This window comes from Herpailurus yagouaroundi, unplaced genomic scaffold (assembly GCF_014898765.1).
Source record: "Herpailurus yagouaroundi ecotype Mexico unplaced genomic scaffold, PumYag 196, whole genome shotgun sequence".
Taxonomy (NCBI): Eukaryota; Metazoa; Chordata; class Mammalia; order Carnivora; family Felidae; genus Herpailurus; species Herpailurus yagouaroundi.
In genome coordinates, this window is record NW_024412427.1 from 8037915 (window position 1) to 8063036 (window position 25122).

At 54.1% G+C, this 25122-nt stretch overlaps 1 protein-coding gene and 1 long non-coding RNA gene across 3 annotated transcripts in view; one reads left to right on the top strand and one right to left on the bottom strand.

Moving 5' to 3' along the window:
• The first annotated feature begins 839 nt into the window (after positions 1-839).
• KIAA1755 (KIAA1755 ortholog) overlaps positions 840-25122 on the top strand; it is a 43104-nt gene continuing 18821 nt past the window's right edge. Inside the window, exons 1-5 of one of the 2 annotated variants that reach the window (XR_005782019.1) lie at positions 840-1085; positions 12231-12428; positions 17287-18616; positions 19312-19500; positions 24691-24814. Coding sequence is in view for 1 of the 2 variants with exons in the window: in XM_040447081.1 (XP_040303015.1) it covers positions 1083-1085; positions 12231-12428; positions 17287-18616; positions 19312-19500; positions 24691-24814 (1844 nt within the window). In the remaining variant the exon portion in view is untranslated. The remainder of the gene's footprint in view (positions 1086-12230; positions 12429-17286; positions 18617-19311; positions 19501-24690; positions 24815-25122) is intronic. The other variant, XM_040447081.1, reaches the window with a different exon arrangement.
• LOC121012214 (uncharacterized) lies at positions 5049-8277 on the bottom strand. The gene is made up of 2 exons (XR_005782020.1): positions 7636-8277; positions 5049-7388 (listed from the first exon to the last, which is right to left on the bottom strand). It is a non-coding gene; the product is annotated as an uncharacterized LOC121012214 (long non-coding RNA).

Here is a 25122-nt window from a genome sequence, read left to right on the forward strand (position 1 = left end):
TAGACCACCAGCTCCAGGATGGTCCCCCACAGTTCCCAGAGCCAATATTTGCCTTTGCCTCGGTAGCTACCACACTCAATTCTTATTTTTTTCCTGTTTCTCTGTTTCCTTGTCCAACTAGATTATACATTACCTGAGGGCAGAGACTCTGACTTATTCTGGCTCAGGGCTTGGACCCTGTTTGGTCAATATGTGGATGAATCCCAGATCATCCAACCAGAAATCATTTAGTTTCTAGTCTCCCTCCAAAGCGGAGGAACAATGGCTTGACCAAGGTCACAAAGCTGTCATTTTCTAGGAGAAGGAAGCCCAGAACTCGCCAACAGCCACTGTCACCTCTAAGTCTTGAATTGAGCCATCGTGATGGTGTGCAACGTGGGCTTCACAGGGGAAGGACGTTGGGACAGATGCCTACTCCTCGCCACCTACCCTAAGAGGCAGATACTATCACCATCATCACACTATCGCCAGCAGCATCACCCCCATGTTACAGATGAGGAAACTGAGGCTTACGACACTTCTTGACTTGCCCAAATCGCCCAACTGGGAAGTAGACGAGGAGGAGCCTCGAACCCAGGGCTGATGCCCAGGTCGGTGAGCGCCTCACCCGGCGGGGGGGGGGGGGGGGGCTGGCCCGTCCGTGCAGCGGGAGCTGAGGGGTTGCGAGGACGGAGGGGAGCAGGGGAGCGGTCGGAAAGGCGGGCGGGCGGCCCAGCTCCTCTTGGCAGCCGAGGCCCTGGCTGGGAGGGGGGCGCCTGCCTGTCATCCCGCGCGGCGGGCGGGGCGCGGGCGAGGCGCCGGCACAAAAGGGCTGCAGTCGCGCCGCCCCGTCCCACGCGGGGAGCAGCGCTCCGACCCGCCCCTGCGGTCGCCGGCGGCCCCCGCTCGCCTCGCCCTGCCGCCAGTCTCCTCTGGCCCGCCGCCTCTCTCTGGCTCTCTCCCTGGGTCCCCGGCCTCCCCTTCCCCTCCCGGCCAGCCCGCTCCGCTCGCTGCAGGGCTAGGTGGGGGCTGGGGCTGCGCACCGGATAGACGGACCCGCGGACCGACTGACCCGGCACCAGCTACAGGAGAAGCCCGTTATCATGGTAACGCCTGCCAAGGCCTGGACCACCTGGCGCTGTCCCCTTTTGGTGGGGGTGTCAGGGCAGACCCCAACCTTTTATACTATGACCCTCAGCACCTCACCACCGGTCCGTGTTAACTGGTCGCGGGGCGGGGCGGGGGGGGGGTGGTTGGGAGGGAGGTGGGCTGGCGGTGCCGGGTACCCCCCTTCTGGCCAGGTCCTCTCTCCTCTCTGGGCCCCGTCGATCGAGGCGCGAAGTGGATGGATAAGATTGGATGACTTGGGAACTTGTGATGTCGCCCCATCGCAGGCACAGATCAGAACTGAACTCCAGCCCTTGGGCCTTAGACGAAACGGGGCGGAGGGGGGGGGGGCCGCGGCTGTTGCATTTTAGACTTGGGGTAGAGGGTTGGGTGCGCCCAGTGTCCCCGCACAGGGTTTGGGTGGAGAGGGGGGTTAAAGGCCCTTCCCAGTCCCACAGAGCTGGGCAAGGTGGGTTAAGGGTGCCCAGGGGAGAGGAGGGAGCTGCTCACCAAAATTTGGGGTGCTCTTGCCACTTGAGAGTCAGGGCAGGAAAGTCAGATGTGCACATAGTCCTGACATGAGGTGGCCCCATGGGAATCGGGTGGGGAGGCAGGCCTAGGAGGAGGGCAGGGGGAGGGCAATACCTCCACACTGCGGCTTCCTCAGCTGGCACCTTGATAAGATTGGGATGCTCTGGGAGGTGTGTGTGTGTGTGTGTGTGCACCTCACGCATGCCAATATCTGGGAACAGGGGATGAAAGAAAAGTCTGTTTTCAGGGAATCCCAGCCCAGCCCCGAACAGGCCCCAGAGCCCCGGGCGGATTCATGGGAGCCGTGGGGATTTGGAAAAGTGCTCTGAAGACAGGCCAAGGCTTTAACCTCTTAGCTGTGATCGAGAGTGTCGAATTGGTGTGGGCTTTCACTGGATGCACGTTCACACGCGGACTTCTATTTAGAGACATGTGTGCACCAGGCTGAGCACACCAAAACGCGTTCCACTGACCTACGTGGCCGAACCCACGCGCCCTCTCGCGCACACAAGCCTTACCCACCTGCTCTCTCTACCGCTGAAATATGGGCACACACCGGCGTGCGTGCCGCAGACCTATTGCAAAACCAGGCTGCTAAATCCACACGCCCGCAGGACAGGTGGATTCGCACATCGCTCTTGGAGCTGTTTGACGGTAACCTTCATACGCTAATGGGTATTCACCTCTCACCACAGGCAAGGTCCTGTGCTGTGGGATTTGTGTGCAGGAGCTCGTGTAGCTCACACCAGCTCTAAGAAGACACCTGCTGGTATCTCCACCCCCACAGATGGGGACCTGAAGCTCTGGGAGCTTCCGTGGCTGCCCAAGGTCACCCAACCAGAAAGCAGGAGGTAGGATAGCCTGAATTCTGAACGTGCATTCAGCTGTCACGGCCACCCCAGAGCCACACCTGCACCAAGCAGTGTTTGCTAAGCTTTACCTAGTTTTGGACCTAACTCTGTGATTACTTTTTTAAAATCCAGAAATTCCTTGCTGAACGCCAGACTCTCAGATCAAGAGTCAGGCCTTGGGGGGGGGGGGGAGGGGTGCTCCTTGAAAAGGTTTAGCAACTCCTTCCTGAATAGGAATGACGGACAGGTTTTTCTCCCACCGCCCACCTACCTCTCTGCTCTCACCTCTGTACTTCAGCTTCTGACATTGGTTCAGAGCCTTGTATGTTTCAAGCTCCCTCCCGCCACAGGGCCTTTGCATATGCCGTGCCTGCTGGGTGTCACCCCTTCACCTAAAGAATTCTTATCCCTCCTATAAATCTCCACCCCAATATCGTGTCCTCAGGCAAGTCCCACTCTAGCATGCCATGTATCTTTCCTTCGTGGCCCCATCACAGTTGTCCTTTTCATGGGACGATTTGATTAAAGGCTATGTAGTGTTCTGAAGCAGCCCAGTGTCAGAGCACCTTATGGCAGAGGGGCTTCGGGCTTGTCCAGGTTCATGTTCCTGAAATTTTAGTATCATCGTGAAATTTTTTGCATCTTCTCTTACTGGATAAGGTATTATAAAGAAATAACACAATCTACTATTTATTCTTTGCTTACTATTTCTCTCTGAATCAACTCACTTTATAAACGTAAAGATATATTTAAACAAGACATTTTATATCAAGACCATGAAAAATCTGTATCCATTGTCATCAATACAAAGTCACTATAAAAATGTATACCATGAAGGCGAATTTGTACCCGTCAATTCTGGCCGGAAGAGGTCGGCTGTGGATGATTCCAAGCCAGGGGGCTGCTTTCTTTTTGTTAAAAGGAATAATCGCTCAGTGTCTGGGAGGTACTTTAAGATATACTGGCACTGAACTGAGACCGTCTCTTTGGTGTTACCGTGAGGACTGGATGAGACTTGGGGTAACTTTCTTTCTGTGGTTTCACATAGAGTTCAAGTCCTCCCCAACTCATCCTGTGGTTACCCGCCATCCTATCCCAAGCTTTGAGAAAAGCCGGTTGAATCCAATTGAATTCATTTAACATTGCCGAAGTACTTACCTCATGGCGATCCCCCGAGGTGCCGGGCCCTGTGTAAGGACCCGAATGAGAGAAGACGAAGCCCTGGGCCCTGGCCTGGGGTTACAGTGCCCACTCACTGAGATTTCCAGGCTGGGTGATGGGCGGCGGGAGTTCCTCTCTTTGCCTAGAAGCGTAAGTGTCATAAAAGAGAGATGCGGGTTGCGTGGGTCTCTGAAGGGTGGGAAGGAGCTCACCCGATCCAGGGAGGGGCGCAACGCGAGTTCAGGCAGTGCTTTCAAAGTGGGGCACCTGCCATGGGTCCCGGGGGGGGGGGGGCTGCAGGGGGGAGGGAGAGGGGGAGACTTTGGCTACACATTTATTGTTCTGCAATTTTTCAGCTTAGTGTTAGGAAGGTAATTTAAGCAGCACAAACACGTGATAATAAATAAAAATCAGTGGATTTAAGTCGGAAACAAATTGGCCGAAAAGACAAATGTGAAGTAAGCAACAGTCCATATCGAGTAAAATAAATTGGGGTATGTAAACCGCAAACAAAACTCATGTGCGAGGCGCACGGGTGACTGGGAAACCCCGGGCCAGGGTGTCAGGTGTGTTAGGAGAAGTGGAAAAGGTGGGCTGGTGTGGACCGATGGCCGCTATTGGCAGGCTGAGTTGTTAAGACGGTGGGGAGCCACTCAAGACTGTTGAGCAGTGAGGGTCACAACTGGGTCTGTGTGTTAAAAGGCCATCGTGGTGGCCAAAGGAGAGCCTGGCCTGGTGGGAGGGAGCAGGGGAAGGGGCAGAGGAGCTGGTGGTGATGTGCGCGTGTCGATACCCCAACTCTACTATTTGCTGGTGGTAGAGAGCCTTGGGCTCAGTTTCTTAACCTATGGAATGGGAATAATAATACGTATCCCACAGAACTATTGGGAAGAGGAAATCAAATAATGTTAATAAAAGGGGGCGCCTGCGTGGCTCAGTCGGCGAAGCGTCCGACTCCGGCTCAGGTCATGCTCTCACGGTCCGTGAGTTCAAGCCTCGAGTCAGGCTCTGTGCTGACAGCTCGGAGCCCGGAGCCTGCTTGGGATTCTGTGTCTCCCTCTCTCTCTGCCCCTCCTCCGCTCTCACTCTGTGTGGCTCTGTCTCAAAAGAAATAAACATTAAAAAAAAAAATTAATGTTAATAAGAGAAAGGAAAACGCTTAGGATAAAACCCGATACAGAAGCTTGCTCAGTAAACAGCTCTAGTTATAAGTGCTATTATCATTATGTTTTCTGGGCGGCAGACGGTGAGCCCCAAAGCAAAGGCCAAGGGGACGGGGAGCAAAAAGAACAAACACAACACGAAGCCCCAGACAGGTGAAGGGACTTGCTCAAGGTTACCCACAAGACGACACATGACAGAACTGGATTTCTGAATGTGGGTCTTCTAACACCTACTCGCTTCTCAGTTCACTGCATCTGGGCTGTTTTTCCAGTTTCTAAAGGTTTTTTTTGTTTTTTTTTAATGAGGAGCCAATTCTCACTCCTACCTCCACCCACACACAAATACAAGGGATTTAAAGCAGGAGAAGTTTTCGTTGGACATGATCAACCACTTCCTGGCAGCCAGGGCAGCAGAACCCTGGTTTCGGGACCTCCAGCCTGGAGAAGTTCAAGGGCAGAGTCCCCGATCGTTGAGCCTGGCGGCCACAAGCTGATACCCGCTGGGCGGTAGCTGAGTCACAGACGTATTTGGCTTGGCTAACCTTTAAAACATTGGGAGGCTTTACTAAAATATCAGCAGATCCGGCAACATTGGGCCAAGGCAAGGCTGGGCAGGAGCTGATGAGGTGGGGCATGTGTCCCAGCCCCATGACTCCCTACTGCTTCCCGGACACGGAGGTTGACTGTGAAGGGCCACTCTCTGAGGGACCGGAGGGGTGATTTTCTCACACTTGGCCTACTTCTGTCTTCCCTGTCACCTGTCGGTCCCCTGTGGGCATTTGTGTCTGTGGCTGGTGGTGTAGACTCTTCCTGGGCTGAGTACAGAGATGGAGAAGGGTCTTTTCGAACTTTCCCACCAACTGAGGATTACGTGGGTCCCATTTAGAAACCACGTCCCAGCTCCAGACCTTCTGGAGTCCGATCACAGCTTGAATTCTAGAATGGCCCCGACTGGAAGGATCCTTAGAGATAGATAAGCCCAATGCCCCCATTTTACAGATGGGGGGAATTGAGGCCATGGTCACCCCGTGAGTCAGGGGTGGAATGTCACCTTCCCTAGATGTTTCTGCCACAGAGGGCAGTAGGTGATGACAGCAGCCCTGGGACACTGCCTGCCTCGGCTTTTCCCAGCCTTCTGTCTTCCCAAGCTAGGAGGTGCTGATGCTAAGTGATGCGAAAAAGCTTTGTATCTTGCGGTAGATGGGTAAATCTGGGCCTTTAAGAAGAGTTCAGCACACATCTCAGAAAGCCCAGCTAACAACATCTGGTGAGACCATTTAAAAAGGGAACAGGCCTTAAAAACACATGCAATCGCACTTTAATTTTTCCCCCTTGATTATAAAAGCTACCCAGGCTGGTTACAGAACGTTCGGAAAATCCAGCAAACTATGAAGAAAATTAAAACGGTGCCTTACGAGGCCCCTGCCCCTCACAGCGCTCAGGGGTGACTACAGTTAACACTTTATTTCATGGCCTCTTGGCTTACACGCGTTTTTACGCAACGGAGATCGCACTGCATGGAAATTTTTCTTTTAAAAACTCCCAACAGTCGGAAGAGTAGTTACCTTCGGGGTGAGGGCCGTGCCGGGGAGGGAGCCGTTTTCTGGGCTGGTGAGATCCTGTGCGTTGACCTGGGTAGTGGTCACAGGGATATGCACGTAGGTAAAGATGCATCGACCTCGTTTATTTTACTGTAAAATAATAATGGAGGCTCCTTGCAAGAGGCTGACACAGAATTCTAGAAACCCCTTTCCTCCCCGCTCCTCTCATACCCAGAGGGAACCACTGGGGACAGACACTTTTCTATGTGGCCTTGAGCTCCATACCAGGTTCCCCGAATCCACCCAGAAGGCCCCTGCACGTCACACATAGTTCTGCGCCCCCGCCCCCCCACAGGGGGCTCCTTGTCTCCTGCCTGGGAGGGGCTGGAGGGCTGAGGACAGACGGCTCTGGCTTGTCTCACCTTCTCCCTTTCCAGCTTCACGCTGGCTTCTGCCGAGGAACAGTTAAAGGCCCAGCCTGGCTACACTCACTGGGAAGGAATGGAAACACATCGATTAAGTTTCACGGAAATCATTTTGAGGGGCCCACGTCTGGCCAACGGTGTTTGGGTTCCTGCGGTCCCGGGCAGGGCTGCCCGATTGATTCTGAGGGGAGAGTGGCCAGCTTTCCTTCCTGCAGGCTCCTGGGCTCGTTATCCCGTACTTGGACAGCTTATGACGCCCTGGGGTGCGGGCCCGTAGCAGGTAAAGCTCTGGCCAAGAGCTTGGAGCCCCATTAACTTGGAACATTCTTGTTTTTTACTGGCCGCCCCTTAAACGGTTAAAGCGTGTGGCCAGTGAGCCAATTTGCGAAAGCCAAAGGCGTCCCATCTGTGCACTTTAGTGTTCGAGAAGCAAACAACTTCTTCGGGCCCTGCTTGAAACACTGGAAGACAGGCAGCTGGGAAGGCCGCCCCAAAGGCTGGTGGCTGCTCGTGGCCCCAAGACAGGCAAGGCACTGGGGGCAGGGGAAGAGAGCGCACCGGACTGGCCAAGGCTGCGTTGGATGCTGGCTCTGTCTTTCCCCTCCTCTCTGCGACCTTGGACAAGATCACCTTTGGCTTCTTTTTTTTTTTTTTTTTAATTTTTTTTTTCAACGTTTATTTATTTTTGGGACAGAGAGAGACAGAGCATGAATGGGGGAGGGTCAGAGAGAGAGAGGGAGACACAGAATCGGAAACAGGCTCCAGGCTCTGAGCCATCAGCCCAGAGCCTGACGCGGGGCTCGAACTCACGGACCGCGAGATCGTGACCTGGCTGAAGTCGGACGCTTAACCGACTGCGCCACCCAGGCGCCCCAACCTTTGGCTTCTTTATCTGCAAAGTGGGATGTTCCTTCCCTGCTCCAGTCCGATCATGTGCGGAAGCAAGAGAATGTGAGCACAGGGCCTGGTGCCCAGCAGGTGCCTGGAAGCTGTTGCTGTTCTTGGGGTAACGGTAGTGGGTTCAGGAAGGGATCAAGAGGGGGTCTTGTCTTCACACAGAGGCGGGGACTCTAGGCCGGTATGACAGGAGCAGTAAAAATAAAAAACAGGCGGTCGTACCTTTTCCTTTTCGTGGGACCCCTACATCCGTCATCACCCCGGCACCTGCAGAACAATCATCGGAGCAAGATAGGATAATTCTAGAATCCCCGTTTATAGATGGGGAAACTCAGGCATGTCATGGCAGAGATGGTTTAGTTTGCTGTTGCCCAGAGGTTGGCATGCAGGCCAAGGTTGGGCCACACGCTGTCACGGACCGGAGCGAAATAACGCGGGGGACCGTGTGCTGGGAGACTCGGTCCCTTTGAGCTTCCCTCTGATCTTCTGAGGACCCCCAGCGAAAACCCCCCCTCTCACGATAAGATGTCTTTACCATTACCACCTTTCTAACGCAAAGAGAACCTTAATGAGCCTTCAGGAGGTGACCAGATGTCCTAGAAGTTCATTTGGAAAATGTATTTGTTCTCATGGCTTACTTGTTCTTCTAAAAAGTAATTTACTTTTGTAGAACGAGAACAGTAAAGATGGGATATATTTTACATAACAGATGTGTATTTGTTATATAGTTATAGAGTACATTATTTTTTTTTTTATTTTTTTTTTAACGTTTATTTATTTTTTTGGGACAGAGAGAGACAGAACATGAACGGGGGAGGGGCAGAGAGAGAGGGAGACACAGAATCAGAAACAGGGTCCAGGCTCCGAGCCATCAGCCCAGAGCCCGACGCGGGGCTCAAACTCACGGACCGCGAGATCGTGACCTGGCTGAAGTCGGACGCTTAACCGACTGCGCCACCCAGGTGCCCCTATAGAGTACATTATTGATGTAACTATATACTGACACAAGGTATATCCTATAGCTCTCTAGTAAGTATATATAATAAATACAAATGGAATAATGTAAAAACCACCCAAAGCCTCTTTGGCTTATTTTCGGAGTTCCATTCTATTTATGCCAGTTGATGCTGATTTTTTCCTTATAACACGATGACAGCCCTGGTAATGGCCAGAAACATGGCAGCAATGGCTATGGCTGAATGGGCACCTGCGAAGCGCTAGGCCTGTGCAGAGACCCTGCGTGTCCCAGATCATTCTGTCCCCCTCAGCTCTTTAAGGCAGGTACGATCACAGGCTCCGATTTCCCGGAAGTTGAAGCGGAGAGAGAGGGCTCAGCAGCTTGCAAAGTCCCAGCACCAGGAAGTGGCAAGAGCCGGGATTTGAACTCGGGCAGGCCGGCTGCATTCTCATAACCAGTATGGAGGCATTTAGAATGCAATTATGTAAGCTTTTAAAAAAGTGAGTGGATTCGCAAACACAACACACAGACAAACCAGTAAGCGCCCATAATGCAAATGGTACTTGGAGATGCTAAAATTCGTGACGATGCCAGTGAATGATTGAATTTCCAAAACCAAGATGAAACAAACCTAGCCCAATGCAATGTGCACAGGAGAAAAGAGGCCCAGAGAGGGAAGGCATCTACTCAAGGCGGCACAGTGAAGGGGAACCCAGGAAAGGGAGTGCCCCGAGAGAGGCTGGGTCGAGCGGGAGGGCGTGTGGCCGGGCTTACCTGACTTAGTGTGTGTGTGTGTGTTCACCGATGTCAGACGGGGTCCTCTAACTCTGGGTCCCCATTCCCACTGCCGTCCTCGTGATTGCGTGGGTGAGGGGGTAACTATTAGGGTTTGGCCTTGCTTTGGAGGGGAAGAGCATTAGGAGAGGTCGCCTGGCCAGAGGAGCCTTTCCTTACTCTGCCAAATCGAAGACGTCCCCCTCCCCCCTTACCTGGCCCCTCAGTGTGAAAATAGCCCTTCCGGGGCACGCGCAATTTTGTCATCAAGTGCCTGCCTGCAATACATCATCCCCGTTGGGTTTCTGCCACATCGGGGGCAAGACCCTCCTTCCTTCAGAATGGGGGTTGCAGACATTCATTCATTCCTCCCGCAGAGAGTAATGGGGGCCCTACGCTGTGTGGGTGCTGGGGACAGAACGGTGACAGGGACACTTGTCCAGACGCCATGGGCTAGCGTCCCTGTTTTACAGCCTCCTGGCATTGGACTCTTACTGAGGTAGAGTAGTGCCCTGTTCCTCCTCCTCCAAGTCCCTGTTTAATCTCCCCGATTCAAGGGACCTCATTTGTAAAAAAAAAAAAAAAAAAAAAAAAAAAAAAGCGTTTTTTCTGTCTTAAATAAGCTCCTTTGTGTGGGAATCTTATTTACTCTCATCTTCCCTTACATCCCTCTGTGACAGATGGACCCAGAGCTTGCAATCAGTCTGGGCCACCCAGCCTGGCTTCCATTAGGCTTTTTAAGACTTGAAAACCATAACCCATGGCTTCTATTACTACACTTGGTCAGAAACCTCTGGTCTTGTCCAAGCTGTTTTTACAGATGGAAAACGTTGTGGTTCAGAGAGGGACATTTTGTTTGTCCTTCCACAACATCGACTCAGCCCCTATGTTGGCCCAGGCCCTGTGCCAGGAATGGGAGACCCCAGATGAAGAGAAGCCAGTGCCTGCTCTGGTAGTTTCTGTCACTGCTGAGGGTGGTCACAGACTCGGTAGCTTAAAGCAACACACAGTTATTGCCTGGCGGTTCTGTAGATCGGAAGTCCAACGCGGGGCTCGCTGGGCTTAAATCGAGGGGTGGGCAAGCTGCATTCTTTCCAGGAGACTCCAAAGGAGAGTCAGCTCGCCTTTCTCAGCATCTAGGGGCAGCCTGCATTCCTTGGCCCGTCCTCCGTTTTTAAAGCCAGAGACAATCACATCTCTCGGATCTTTCTTTCATCACATTCCCCCCTGACGCTCACCTCTCCGGTACCTCTCCCACTTTGGAGGACCCTTGCGATTGCGTGGGGCCCACCTGGAAAACCCAGGAAACCGTCCCTATTTGAAGGCCAGTTGATTGGCAATGACGATTTTATCTGAAGCTTCAATTCCTCTTTGCCTTATGAGGTAGCATATGGACAGGTTTTGGAGATTAGGTCACGGGCACCTTTGGGGGGGGGGGGCATTATTCTGCTTACCATTCCCGTCCTCAGGGAGTCTAGAGTCCTTGAGCGGGATGGCAATCAGGGTGGAAACTGCTATGATAGGGGCACCATCGAAGCCCAGGAAAGGGGGCGCCTGACTCGGGTGGTGTGGGAGAAGGAAGTCAGAGAAAATCCCACGGAACAGATGAGGGCTGACCCAAATCTTGACGGGTGAGTTAGCCAGGTGGAGAGGAAGTGGAAGTGGAAGGCATCCCAGGAGGAAGGTACAGCATGTGCAAAGGCCCAGAGGTGAGTGAGAGAATGCACTGTGGCTGAAGCATGAGAGAGGCAGAGAGGCTGGCCGGGGAGGGGGTGGGGAGGCTGAGTATGGGATGCCAAGATCACAGGGGACCTGAATGCCTGGAGGCCAGTGCTTTCCTAAAGGCCATGGGGAGGGAGCCTTTGAGGGTTTTGAGCATGATACATCCGTGATCAGCTTTGCATTTGAGGAAGTCACTGTGGGGTCCTGGTCTAGCATGGTTGGAAGTGAGGCAGCCTAGAGATTGGACGGCAATGAGGAGGGGATTGAGTGGGAGAGCCAGAGGCCTGAGTCAGGGCGGGCACAGGGCAACAGGGTTGAGTGGGCAAGTTGGTGAACTCTGGAGGTGAGACAGTTATAGGACATGGCTGAGGATTGTGTGTGAATAGAGGAGGCAAGAGGAGGGGCGGGATGATGAGCAGAGTTCTGGGAGTCTGAGTGGACCGTGGGGCCATCACTGAGGTAGGGACATGGGGGAAGGGTAGGTATAGGGAGGTATTGAGTTGGGTTTGACGTGTTGATGATCTGTGCCCGATGGACATCTAGGGGAGGCATCCAGGAGGCACCTGGTTATGTGAGTCTGGATATAGGAACTCACGAGGCAGCTACAGTAACTTCCATTCATCAGTTGCCGCTGTGTAACAAACCACCCCGACACTCAGTGGTAAAAAGCAACAATTATTTATTATCACTCACGCACCCGCATGCTGACGCACCTGCGTGTCGACTGCAGGTTGGGCTTCACTGGCCGCTCGGCTTCAGACAAGGTCTGCAGGTCTGTCAGGTGGTGGGACTTACGGACGCTGAGCTCCCCTTTCCTTCGGGCCCTGACCTGAATCCCCCCTTACTCTTCCTCCACTCTGCCTTGAGCCTGTGGGTGACATTTGAGCAAAGACCTGCAGGAGGTGAGGGAGTGAGGATGTCTCGAGGAAGAGTATTCTAGGCAGGGGGGAGCAGCCGGTGCAAAGGCCCTGAGGTGGAACGGTGCCTGCTGTGTTTGAGGAACAGGAAAGAAGGCCAGTGTGGCTGGAGGGCATGATTGAGGGGTGCAGGGGAGGTCAGAGGCCTCGGTCATGTTATTGCTGCTACTGTCACTTTTCACACTCTCCTCCTATCCCCTACAGGACCCCCCGTCCCTGGACACAGCCATTCAGCACGCCCTGGCAGGCCTCTATCCCCCTTTTGAGGCCACAGCGCCCACCATCCTGGGGCAGGTATTCCGTCTCCTGGATTCTGACTTCCAGGGGGATGGGCTGAGCTTCCTCCTGGATTTCCTCATTCCTGCCAAGCGCCTGTGTGAGCAAGTGCGTGAAGCAGCCTGTGTAAGTTGGAAGGGGCAGTGGGGCCGGGGGACAAGCTCTCCCAGAACCGCGGGGCTGGCGCTGAGCAGAGAAGGAAGCGGGCCGGTGCGTGTCTTGTCTCAGAGCAAGAACTGAGGACACGGGATGGTTCTCCGGGTATCACTGCTCGCCCAAGGGAGACTTCAGCCCCCCAGTGGAACGGGAGGTTCATTTGACCCTCTGCTCTCTGGCAGCTAGGAGCCAATCACGCCTATGCTTTTATCCAGGAGGAAGTCCTGGATAAAAGACATCCCTGCGTGATGGCCCCTCGGAGCCTGCCCTGGGGCTGGCATTGTGGGCAACACCAGGCTGCCTTGGCCGAAGCGGGTCAGCTTCAGTGGAAATAGAGAATGTTCCAGATCTTTCCTGGAGCCCTTGAGGCCTCAGGACTCACTTTGTTCCCAGCAGACCCCTTTGAACCCAGATCTCAGGGAGGCCTCTCTAAGGCAAAGTGGAAAGAAAAGTGTTTTAGGTAGGGCTCATTGGCTGCAAATAACCCGTTCTTTACTCAGACCGGGACAAGGTAATCGGTCTCAGCCCCGAGTTGATGCACCAATCAAATGTCTTAAGGGGTTTCTGTCTCTTGTCTCTGCTTCTCCTTGCTTGCCAACATCATTCTTTTTTTTTTTTTTTAATTTTTTTTAATGTTTATTTATTTATTTTTGAGACAGAGAGAGACAGAGCATGAACGGGGGAGGGGCAGAGAGAGAGGGAGACACAGAATCAGAAGCAGGCTCCAGGCTCTGAGCCATCAGCCCAGAGCCCGACACGGGGCTCGAACTCACGGACCGCGAGATCGTGACCTGAGCCGAAGTCGGACGCTTAACCGACTGAGCCACCCAGGCGCCCCCTTTTTTTTTTTTAATGTTTATTATTTTATTTATTTTTTAGAGGAAGAGAGAGAGACAGCATACAAGCAGGGGAGGGGCAGAGAGAGGGGGAGACACAGAATCCGAAACAGGCTCCAGGCTCCGAGCTGTCAGCACAGAGTCCGACGTGGGGCTCGAACCCACGAACTGCGAGATCACGACCTGAGCCGAAGTCGGACGCTTAACTGACTGAGTCACCCAGGCGGCCCTTGCCAACATCATTCTTATAGGCTGTCTCCACACGCCTGGAGCCCAGGGCAGCCCTGGGTTCAAATCTTGTCCTGGGGAGGAGAGAGAACTTTTCCCCAACAACAGCAGATAGAAAAGTTGCAAGGAAGGATCCTGATTGGCCAGGCTTGGGTTCTATGTCCATCCCTGGGCCAATCACTGCAGCCAGAGAAACGGGATAGCAGGATTGGCCGGGCTTGAATCATACCCCTACATCTATGGCCAGACGTGGTGACTGTTGTAAGGGTGGGGACAGGCTGTTGGAGACCACACCCAGGAACTTATGCACACCCTTCATGGGATTGCTCGGTCCCCTGCGGTTCCTGCCTCAGGAATCGCTAAGAGGGTCCCAGAGGGTCCCAAAAGGTCCTGCTGGCTGATGTGCGTCAGGGACACGATACCTCAGGCACAAAAAGTAAGAGCAGAGGCTGTGTGCATCATTGCAGTGGTAGAAAGAAACGGAATGTGGCAGTAGCTAAAAGCTCGGGTTTTGGAGCCAGAACTAGAGATGTTGGACCTGGAAGGAGACGGAGGCCATTCATCTCACGTGCTCAGGATGGTTCCTGGCACAGAGAAACAGTGACGTACAGTCATGGTTACTGCAGAGGGAAGACTCACACCGAGCTTATGCTGCCGACTCCCACATATCCACCCCGACACTATTTCACGTACGTCCTTCCCCTCCTGACCCCTTCCCCGTGGCAAGCTTTAGAAACTCCCGCTTCCCTTTTCTGGTCATTAAAACTGCATTTTCACCATCTCCTTCCCTGTTTCTCCCGGGAACAAGGGTCACAACGTTTTACTTTCTCTATTTTTAACGACAGGTGACTTTAATTATAATTATAGGTGACTCCCTATCACCTCGGAGCCAGGGGTGGGATCAATAGTTTGGTTTCAGGAGTCAGGTGCCCCAGGTTCAAATCCAGCCTCCGTCACTGTGGAGCTGGGGGGGAGGGGGTCCGTGTCGCCTGTCTGAGCTTCACTTTCCTTGATGGGAAAGTGGGAATGTTAATAACACAGTCCCTACCTCACAGAGATGATGCGTGCAGCTTAGCACAGAGCCTGGCGTGCAGTGAGTGCTTAGTAGCTGTTGGCCGTTTACTATCACACTCTCGCCTCTCTCCCTTGGAAGTAATGCGCCAGCTTCAGTCTGTCCTTGTAACCGCCAGCACCCAGAGGCAGCCAGCACCCTCAGATGAAGTCCCCTGGGGGTTAGGGACAGACACAGGTGTCCGAGCCTCACGCCCCCTGAGCCTCAGTTTCCTCGTCTCTAAAGTGAGGACAGTGATGCCTCAATTCCCTGCCCCACTGAGTTACTGCGACGTTGCCGTTTGCAAACTACGGCCAGGTTGTCCGGCCTCGTTCAATGGGACGGTGAGGGACAGCATGTTGTCAACAACAGAGCACTAAACGAAAGTGGTGGAGGAACTCACAGACTCATGGGGTTGATGGATGTGAAGTTTCCCCGAGGCAGCTGAACTTAACAGGGTCACTGACGTGAACCGGCGTATCAACTTGGGGTACAGATACGGTCGGTTCTTGATATTTTCCCCAGTTCATAGTCCCAGGAAGCACCTGCTTCATTAGTGGGAACATCAGCGTCATCGTGTGGAGGTCTCCCCGCCCCGACACATCCAGATTACACAAGATTATCCGGGTTCTACTCAATCCACAGGAATCCGACCCTTTTCCAAAAGCCAGGTAGCGAGAGACCTGTTGTCAGTCTGGCGGGGCTGTTGTTGCCACGTGGGGTCACTGCTGGACGCGGGTCCCACACCACCCAGTGGAGCGGTCCCACCAAGAGGGATCGTTGTGTTCAGAAGGGCTCCTGGATGCCCTGCTGTGTCTCTACAGTGAATTGCTGGCACCTTCTGTGTAAACAAAGCTTTTTTTCAGTTTTGCCTCACCTGCCACGTTGTTGCCCAGGAAAGGGACATAAACAAGGAAGTAAGTCGATCATAAGCCAGGAAGCAATACACATTCAGGCCCAGAATAATGGAATGATTTTTTTCACGGTCATCCAGCAAGTTAGTGGCAGGGTCAGATTTCCTGATCTTTCTCTTAGTATTGTTTTGACCTCTCTGTAATCTCTTTACCTAAAAATTAGAGAATGCTGGTGGTGCCTGGAGCGCCTGGGTGGCTCAGCCAGTTAAGCGTCTGACTTTGGCTCAGGTCACGATCTCACAGTTCGTGGGTTTGAGCCCAGCATCTGGCTCTCTGCTGTCATTGCAAAGCCCACTTTGGATTCTCTGTCCCCCTCTCTCTCTGCCCCTCCCCTACTTGCACGCTCTCTCTCTCTCTGTCTCTCTTTCTCAAAAAGAACATTAAAAAAATTATAGAATGGTATAAATGCAGTAAGTGGCCATTTTATTTTATTTTTTTCAAGTTTTGTTTGAGTGGGGGAGGGGCAGAGGGCGAGGGAGAGACAGAATCCCAAGCAAGCTCCGGGCTGTCAACACAGAGCCTGACACGGGGCTCAATCTCACGAACTGTGAGATCATAACCTGAGCCAAAATCAAGAGTTGGACGCTTCACTGACTGAGCCACCCGGGGCGCCCCTGGACTGTTTTATTTTATTTTATTTATTTTATTTTCTAAAAATGTTTTTATTTACTTTTGAGAGAGAGGGAGAGACCAAGGGGGGGGGAGGGGCAGAGAAGGAGGGAGACACAGAATCCGAGGCAGGCTCCAGGCTCTGAGCTGTCAGCACAGAGCCCGACATGGGACTTGAACCCACCAACCCATGAGATCATGACCTGAGCCAAAATCGAGTGTTGGACGCTTCACCGACTGAGCCACCCAGGTGCCCTTAGACTGTTTTATTATTTTTTTAAATTTTTTAATGTTTTTATTTATTTTTAAGACAGAAAGAGACAGAACATAGCAGGGGAGGGGCAGAGAGAGAGGGAGACACAGAATCCGAAGCAGGCTCCAGGCTCTGAGCTGTCAGCACGGAGCCTGACGCGGGGCTCGAACTCATCAACCATGAGATCATGACCTGAGCTGAAGTCGGACGCTTAACCGACTGAGCCACCCAGGCGCCCCCAGGCTGTTTTATTTTTTAATTGAAAATTCCCACAATCTTTCAAAGGGCAAATGTCGAGAGGAGAGGAAATGAATGTTGAACATCCACTTAAGTAGTGTATGCCAGGCATAGGGTTGTGGATTTTTGTTTTCACACACACGCGCGCGCACACACACACACGTATAATCTCACTTAATCCTCCTGCCAACCCAATCATATGATACATATTGTTATTCCTATTTGCAGATAGGAAAATTGAGGCTGGAAGCAGTTATATCATCTGTACAAAGTAGTGATTCAGACCTTGGAACACACGTCTACTGGCTCCAAAATGGAGGGCTCAGACTTGAGCGAGGTTGAGAGAGGTTTCAAATAGGTGGGGAGAAGGGACTGTGACCCGAGCAGAACGGTCTTCATGGGAAGGGCACCTGCTAATTGGTGCCTGCCACGCAGAGCTTTTTCTCCCTTGGGCTAGTGGGCTAGCAAGCGTTTTCAAGGTCACGGCCGGGACTAGGGCGAGGCAAGAGAAGGCACCCACTCTCAGGTTTGTGTGACTTGCAAGAGACGTGCTGTCCTTAGGTGCTGCGCCTCTTAGAGGCCAGGCACCTCTCTTGCCCGACCTGCTCGAGTCCATCTGGGAGAGGGAAGGGAGCAGACCCGAGGGCAAGGGCAAGGTCTTTCAGGGCGGGGCTCTCTGACATCGCCCTTCTGTGCGCAGGCCCCGTACTCACACTGCCTCTTCCTGCATGAGGGCTGGCCACTGTGCCTGCGAGATGAGGTCGTGGTGCACCTGGCCCCCCTCAACCCCCTCTTACTGCGCCAGGGAGACTTCTACCTCCAAGTGGAGCCCCAGGAGGAGCAGTCCGTCTGCATCATGGTCAAGTGCCTCTCCTTGGACCTCCGCACAGTGGACGCAAAGCCTGTTCCCGCGTCATCCTACCCTACGCTCTTCACCCAAACGTGGCTGGAGGCCATCAACGGTGACTTTGAGGGAAGCCCTCTGCACAACTGCCTGGTAGCTTCCGAAGATGGGATTGCCCCTGTGCCCTGGACCAAGATAGCCAGCCCAGAGTTTGTGGATGACAGACCCCAAGCAGTGAACGTCCTCTCCCGGGCCTGGGGGTCCCTCGAGTTAGAGGCCCTCGATTTGAGCAGCCCTCCAGAGCCTCATCAGCCCAGGCCCTCCGGCAGCCAGGGGCTGCTTGCCCGGAGCTTGGCCAAGGGTAAGGGCAGGACATATGGGAACAAGTACCCAGGACTCATCAAGGTGGAACAAGCCAGGCCGGGGGAGGTGGCCTTTAGGATGGGCGATGTGGCCAGCCAGGACTTAGAAGGAGACTATGTGGCCCTCCTGGAGAGCAGAGGAGGGCCTCCCAGTAGGGAAGTGGAGACATCCAGTGGGTGTCCTTTGGGGGCGCTGGAGGAACCATCCAGAACTAAGGAAATCCTGCTCTCTCAAAGGATGCCGCCCCTCTCAGGGGCCAGGGGGGGACCTTCCTTGGAAGAATGGGCTTGGGAGAAGCCAGCAAGCTCAGGAGAGGAGCCCCACAGGTTGGGCTCGAGGAGAAAGGTCAACTATAAAGTTAACGCATCCACCCAGGACTCAGAACCCCAGCCCCAGGAGCCCTACCTCCGCGTCCTTGAGGAGCCACCGCCCTGTGCCTCTGGCCTTGAGGCAGGTGGTTCCTCCAAGATGCAGGAACCTCTGGGAAGCCCAGAAAACATGGCGCAACTCAGGCTTGCACCAGAACGACCGTCCTCCCTGCACCTGTGCTCGGCTTCCCCTCCTGCTGGTCCAGCCCCTGAAACCAAGTTGGAAGAGAGGGCCAAACAGGGGCACGGGAGACTTCCCAAGCCTGAGACTGGCCCCAGTCAGAATACCTCCTCTTCTACATCCCCTACTTCTGGGCTCAGATTCTCCCTCTTGAAAGGACAGAGGCAAGCCCCTGGGCCCCCAGAGAAAGCCTCCCCCCAGCCCGACAGGCCCTGGAAAGTCTTGCATTCGCCCTCGTCTCCCACGACCAACCGAGCCAAGAGCGTGGGGAAAGGTAAGGTGTCCGCTCGCTCAGCCGGACGGGGGTGCTGTTCTCTGGATGTGACCAGGCGACAAGGTGGCGCGGGTCGCCAGGGACGGAGCCCCTCCGAACTGGCTCAGTCTCGGGGATTTGGTGCACAGGTGGCATGTCGAGAGGCTTGAGGTCTCATGGGTCTGGAACTGGCTTGGGTTGAGTGGGCCTGAGTCCACGCCCAGCTGGGTCCGGGTGACCTTGATCAAGGGCTCCTTCTCTGTGCAGTGGGGGCCTCACCTGCCTCCCAGAGTCGTTTTGAGGTTCAAAGACACGCCAGAGGGGCGCCTGGGTGGCTCAGTCGGTTAAGCGGCTGACTTCGGCTCAGGTCATGATCTTGCGGTCCGTGAGTTCGAGCCCCGTGTGGGGCTCTGTGCTGACAGCTCAGAGCCTGGAGCCTGTTTCGGATTCTGTGTCTCCCTCTCTCTGACCCTCCCCTGTTCATGCTCTGTCTCTCCCTGTCTCAAAAATAAATTAAAAAAAAGTTAAAAAAAATTAAAAAAAACAAAAAAAACCAAAGACACACCAGAGGTAAGGAGCTTAGCAAAACGCCGGCCACCCAGTAGGAGATCAACAGCCGGAAGCTTCATCATCAGTCAGAAGGTGAAAGAGAAGACATTTCCTTTGGGAAAACCCAGAGGATTAATACCCTTTTCTTTGTTGTCGTTCATCCCCAGCTGGAAAGACTCAGACCGAAACATCTGGCCCGGCTGCTGACTCAGGCCCACGGACTGGGGAAAAGGCCAGCTTCCCAGAAGTCCCTCCAGAAAGAGACCCCCCTCTGGATGAGGAGCCCCCAGGGCCTGAGCCTAGGATTGGGGCTCTGAGTGTGGAGATCCTCCAGTCGAGGATGGCATGCCTGCCAGGTCTCGGGGGTCGCAGGGCAGCTGGAGGTGAAGGGGAGGGTGCTGGTGGGGGGGGTGGGGGGGGTGTTAGGGCGGCCTCTGAGCATCCTGGTGCTGGTGGGTGTGGAGGAGTCAGGGAAAGTCCTAGAGGCTTGTGTTCTGGGCCAAGCCTCTCTGAGACTCAGGTTCTTCATTTTTCCAGCGAAGGAGTTGGATTCTATGAAGCAATTTCTAGATACCCGTCCATCCAGCCAGCCAGCCAGCCATCCTACTTTCAGTGAGGCAGCCAGGTGTCTTAGGTCAGTTCCGTGGAAGCAGGGCCTGAGACAGAGCTCCTTGGGAAAGCGATTTGTTGAAGGTTGCTCTCAGGAGAAGGGAAGTGAGCGAAGCAGGACAGGGCAGGGGGTGGGGGGAGCTAAGCAAGGATGTGGCCTGACCCCGTGAGGAGCATCAATTCATACCACAGAGCCGGTTCCATTTTAAGGTGTAGGGGGCTGGGCTTTTGTAGGCTTGGGTCTGTTGGTCACCACCCCAGGCTGATCCTGGGATGGGGGTGCATGATCCAGGATGCACGAATGATGCCTGAGCCCATGATCCAGTTCAGTTGGGGGCAATTCTCCAGAGAAGGGAACATCCGTGAGCCAGTACAGCCAACGGCCAACCGCCTCTGGGGGATGGGTAGTCTGGTCTGGCAAAGGGATCGGAGTGGGGTGTTACCAGCATCCAATACAGACGGTGTTATCACTCCTGTTTAATATTTATGCATCTTTGCAATAAATATTTTTTTAGTACCTGCCGTGTACAGCTAGGCTCTGGGCTTAGCACTGAGGACTCAGCAGGGAACGAGTCTGATGTGGGCTCTGCTCTCAAGAAGGCTATATTCTAGTGGTAGAGAAAATTCGACAGGTTTTTACAGCAGGTTATTACAACCCCGTGTAAACATATCGCAGCTGTGGGGCAGTACAGGGCTCTGTGGGAGGACAGATGCGCACCGTGGCCCAGGCTTGGGGTGGAGGAGAGGTCAGGGAGGAAGGAGGAAGCAATATAGAGCTCGGTCCTGTGGTATGAGTAGGTGTTATCCAGGTGAAGGGGTGGGAACAGTGTTCCAGACAAAAGGAGCAGGATGTGCAAATGTCTGGGGTTAAGAGAGACCACAGTGGTCTTCGGGACCTACTGTCTTGAAATTCTATTTTACCTTATAGACTTCGGCATCTCCGCAGGATCCGGGACAGTGCTGTGTCTTTTCGAAGCTCCTAGGGGAGCACTGTCTGTCTTCTTCCTGGTCATCTTTGTTGAAGCTCATGCTGTTTTTTCCCCATATTAATTGCACACAAGGGATCTCACAGTCCTTTTAGGGCTGTCACATTCCAAGCGCTCAGATTGTATCCGTCGAAGGGCCCTGCTCTGAGAGGTGGGAGACCATTCTAATTTCGGATCTGTCAGCTTCCTGTGTGACCTTGGAGGAGTCACTTGCCTTCCCTGAGCCTCAGTCTCCTCCTTGTGTAAAAGGAGAAGCAGCAGACACGACCTGGCTCACCATCACTCTTTCCACAACGACTCTTGTTGTAATTTTGGGACTTGCAACATACACTGATGGGTCCCAAGTGCCTGGAGCAGGGTCTGGTACATAGTAGGTGCTCAAAAGGCATATGCTGAGGGAATGAATATTCTCCATGTAGATGCTCCTTCCAGTTCCTCCCTTGACCTCCTCGTCTTCGGTGATCTTGTCCTCGCTCTCCCAGGGACTCCTGCCACAGCCACCTCCGTAATTACACCATACTGCCCCTCTTCCCTGCTCCCCCACGGGCCCAATTTTAACCCTCTTTTGGTCCCCCAGGCCCTCAACCTGTCGGTCCGACCGCCTTCTCATTGTCCCTTCTCACCTCCACCCTGTGCTCACTCCTTCCCAGCGTAGATCCCAGGCTCATGACAATCTCTCCCTTTCGCTCACAGGCCCCTAGCCTCTCCCTGCCACCTGCCAGCTTCCCTGGATACATCCTGGCCCTCCATTAAGTCCAGCTCCCTGCCTGTCCCCGACCCGCACCCTCATAGCTGGACAAAGCCCGGGATTCACACAATGGCGCTGACCGGTGGCCCGTCAGACTAGTGACCGCTGACCGGCCATGGGGCCCTGTGGTGCTGTGGATCCCCTCACCTCCCGAGTCCTGAGTGCATTCCCCCACCGGCCTCATCGATGACTTTGCACTCCACTTCTCTGACCTTCCCCACTGCCTCCCTCAGCTTTCCTCTCAGCCCAGAACCTTCCTCTGTCTCTCAATGAGCAAGGAGAAGCAACCCAAAGGAGGCTACAAACTCCTGCTGCCGCACGTAGCTACCTTCTGGCCTCTGCACAGCCAGCGTGAGCCCTCGCCCGTGCTCCGCTGCTGCTCACCTACTTAGAGACATCCCTCCAGCAAGATTCTCCTCTCTTCCTTACGTGTTCACCTTCCTCTTCTCTCTCGGACCAGTCACACCAGTATAAGATGTGCTGGTACATTACCCATCTGTCTTCCTACCTTTCTCTGACCGCCTGAAGCCAGGGAAGGCGTTCGGCTTTTAAGGATCCCATGGTTAGATTAGAGTATGTGACTAGAGTGCGTGACCCAGGCTAATCTTCCAACTGGAGGTCCTGCTTTAATCATATCTGCAGAGTCTCTTTGTCCGGTAAGCTGGCGTTACTCACAGGCTGTGGGATTAGGACGTGGGCATCTCTGGAGCCATAACTCTGCTGACCGCAGGCCCAGGCCTTTGGAGAGGGCTTCTCAGAGTTGTTGCAGAGAAACCCCGGATGCAGAAGAAAGTGAACAGGGTCCCAGGGGTTGAGACCTCACCCCCAGCTCTCAGTTGCTCTGCACATATCTTTGAAATCTTTTCCGTCTTTAAAATTTCTGTCCATTTTGTATGCTACTTAAGAATACATTCGTATGTGTTTCAGTATCAGAAAAAAATGCTCTAAATTGCTTGCCAGTTAGATCACGTACCATTTCCCCCTGAACTGGGAATGAATAATGCTGCAGAAAAGTGAAACAGTTTTTTCTTAACGTTTATTTATTTATTTATTTATTTATTTTAAATATTTTTTTTTTCAACGTTTATTTATTTTTGGGACAGAGAGAGACAGAGCATGAACGGGGGAGGGGCAGAGAGAGAGGGAGACACAGAACCGGAAACAGGCTCCAGGCTCTGAGCCATCAGCCCAGAGCCTGACGAGGGGCTCGAACTCACGGACCGCGAGATCGTGACCTGGCTGAAGTCGGACGCTTAACTGACTGCGCCACCCAGGCGCCCCTATTTATTTATTTATTAAAAAAAATTTTTTTTTTCAACGCTTTTATTTATTTTTGGGACAGAGAGAGACAGAGCATGAACGGGGGAGGGGCAGAGAGAGAGAGGGAGACACAGAATCGGAAACAGGCTCCAGGCTCCGAGCCATCAGCCCAGAGCCCGATGCGGGGCTCGAACTCACGGACCGCGAGATCGTGACCTGGCTGAAGTCGGACGCCCAACCGACTGCGCCACCCAGGCGCCCCAACGTTTATTTATTTTTGAGAGAGAGAGAGAGAGAGCTCAAGCCGGCGAGGAGCAGAGGGAGAGGGAGGGAGAGAATCTTAAGCAGACTCCATGCTCCGTGTAGAGGCTGATACAGGGCTCGATCCCACAACCGTGAGATCATGACCTGAGCCAAAATCAAGGGTCAGACGCCCAACTGACTGAGCCACCCAGGTGCCCTGCAACAGGCTTTTGGTGGCTTTCGGTACCCCGCCCCCCGCCAGCAAGGCCTCCCAGCAAGGCCAACTTTCCACCCGAGACTCCGAACCCAATGTGAACAGCGCAGCTTCGAGCCAGGTCTCCGAGGCGCGAGTGAAGGCCTCCCTGGCTCCAGCTGTCAGCCGAGGGAGGCATCTGGGGGCAGAAGGGCCTCCCAGCTGAAGGCACATCAGGGGACAGCTGCCCATGGCTCGAGTGGACCCAGCCAGCATCTGGGTGCTCAGCTAGCCCTGGTGGTGTGCAGGCCCTACCCCAGGCAGGGCTTCGTGGGGAACCAGACACATGAACAGCTAGCCGTGTCCCCGTGGGTAATGTTCCGAGTACTTGAGCTCTCTGCTACTCAAAGTGTGGTCTGGGGACCAACTATGTCGGCATTTCCTTGGAGCTACGGAGAGATGCAGACTCCCGGGCCCGGTGAGTCAGAATCTGCGATCTAGCGGGGTCCTCAGGCACATGGAAGTTTGAGAGGCACCCCTCAAAGTTTGGGGTGCAAAGTTCGAGGTCTGCACCCCTGCGTATGACAGCACTTGTGAAGGTAGTTAAGTCTGTGTCTGAGACTCCACGAGCCACAAAGGGTCTTACACACTTACACACTGTAGAGGGTTGTGCCCACGTGGAGTGGGGGGTGACCATTGCAGGAAAGTTCTGTGTGAGGCGACTCGGGGGGGGGGGGGCAGGGCTCTGAGCCCTGAGTGTGAGACAGGCCCCGTTTCCACGGGTCTGAGCCTCTTATTCCCGTCGTCCTTCTTCCTCGCCCCGGTGCGACCGGGCCGTGCTGGTTCCCCGGACCCCGGACTCTCAACCCCCGTGGGGAGAGTGGGTCACACAGCCCCAATTCCTGGAACAGGAAATAGTCTGTGGACAAGCCGTGGGTAAAAGTCTGCAACAGTAAATAGTCAGCTGGCGGCCGTGGCTGCATACCAACCATGCGGGGGGCAGAGACGAGGACAGGATGATGATCCTTAAAACAACCGCTGTCACCGAGCCCTCGGCTCAGCGTCCTTCTCAGGAGCTGTCTCCTTTAGTCCTCGAAATCATCTAACAAGCTCAGCATTTTATTCTCCCCATTTAGCAGATGGGGAAACAGGCTCAGAGGCACATGGACCAGCCCAAGGACACACAGTGAGTCAGTGCAGAGCTGAGACTTGAACCCATCCACGTGGCCGCAGTCTGTTCTGCGACCTGTGCCTCCCAGGGTGCCCTGTGCAGGGTCCACAGAGGGGGAGGCTAATTCTGTATGCGGGGGGGGGGGGCAGTCAGGGACGGCTTTTCTGATGAAGTGGCGTTCAAGCTGGGTCTTAGAGGCTGACTAAGAGGTCAGACTTCATGGGGGACGAGAGAAAGGGTATCCCAGGTGGAGAGACCCAGAAGCCCCAGAGCAGATTCCTGGAGTGAGGGCTCCACCAAAGTTCTCGCTGCTCACGTGTGTCCTGTCTCCTCCAGGTGGTCGGGACAGGGCCGGGAGGCGCCTGCTTCTGGTGTCAACCACCGAGGGGGCCTGGGAGGCACCGTGGTGCACGGCCTCAGAAGTCACCAAGCTGCTCTCCTACCTGTGCACTGTCCCCAGGTAAGGGGTCGGGCCAGCTGGTGCTCTGTCCCCCGTCAATTTCTTGGTCCAGAGCCCAGGACCGGGGACTGAAGGGAGAGACCCCAGGAACTTCTGTTCCCAGAGCCAGTCCCAAGCCAGATGCTGGGGTGACGGGGGGTGGGGGTGGGGTAAAGCAGGACAAACTTAGTCCCTGCCGTCAGGGGGTTCCCAGGTTGATGGGGAGGTGGATGGTGTGCAAGAAACAGCATGGACAAGAAGCGCTCAGGGGGTTCTGTGTGGTGAAGAAAACGGGGGGGGGATGTTGTAGATCAGTGGCTCGCAAACCC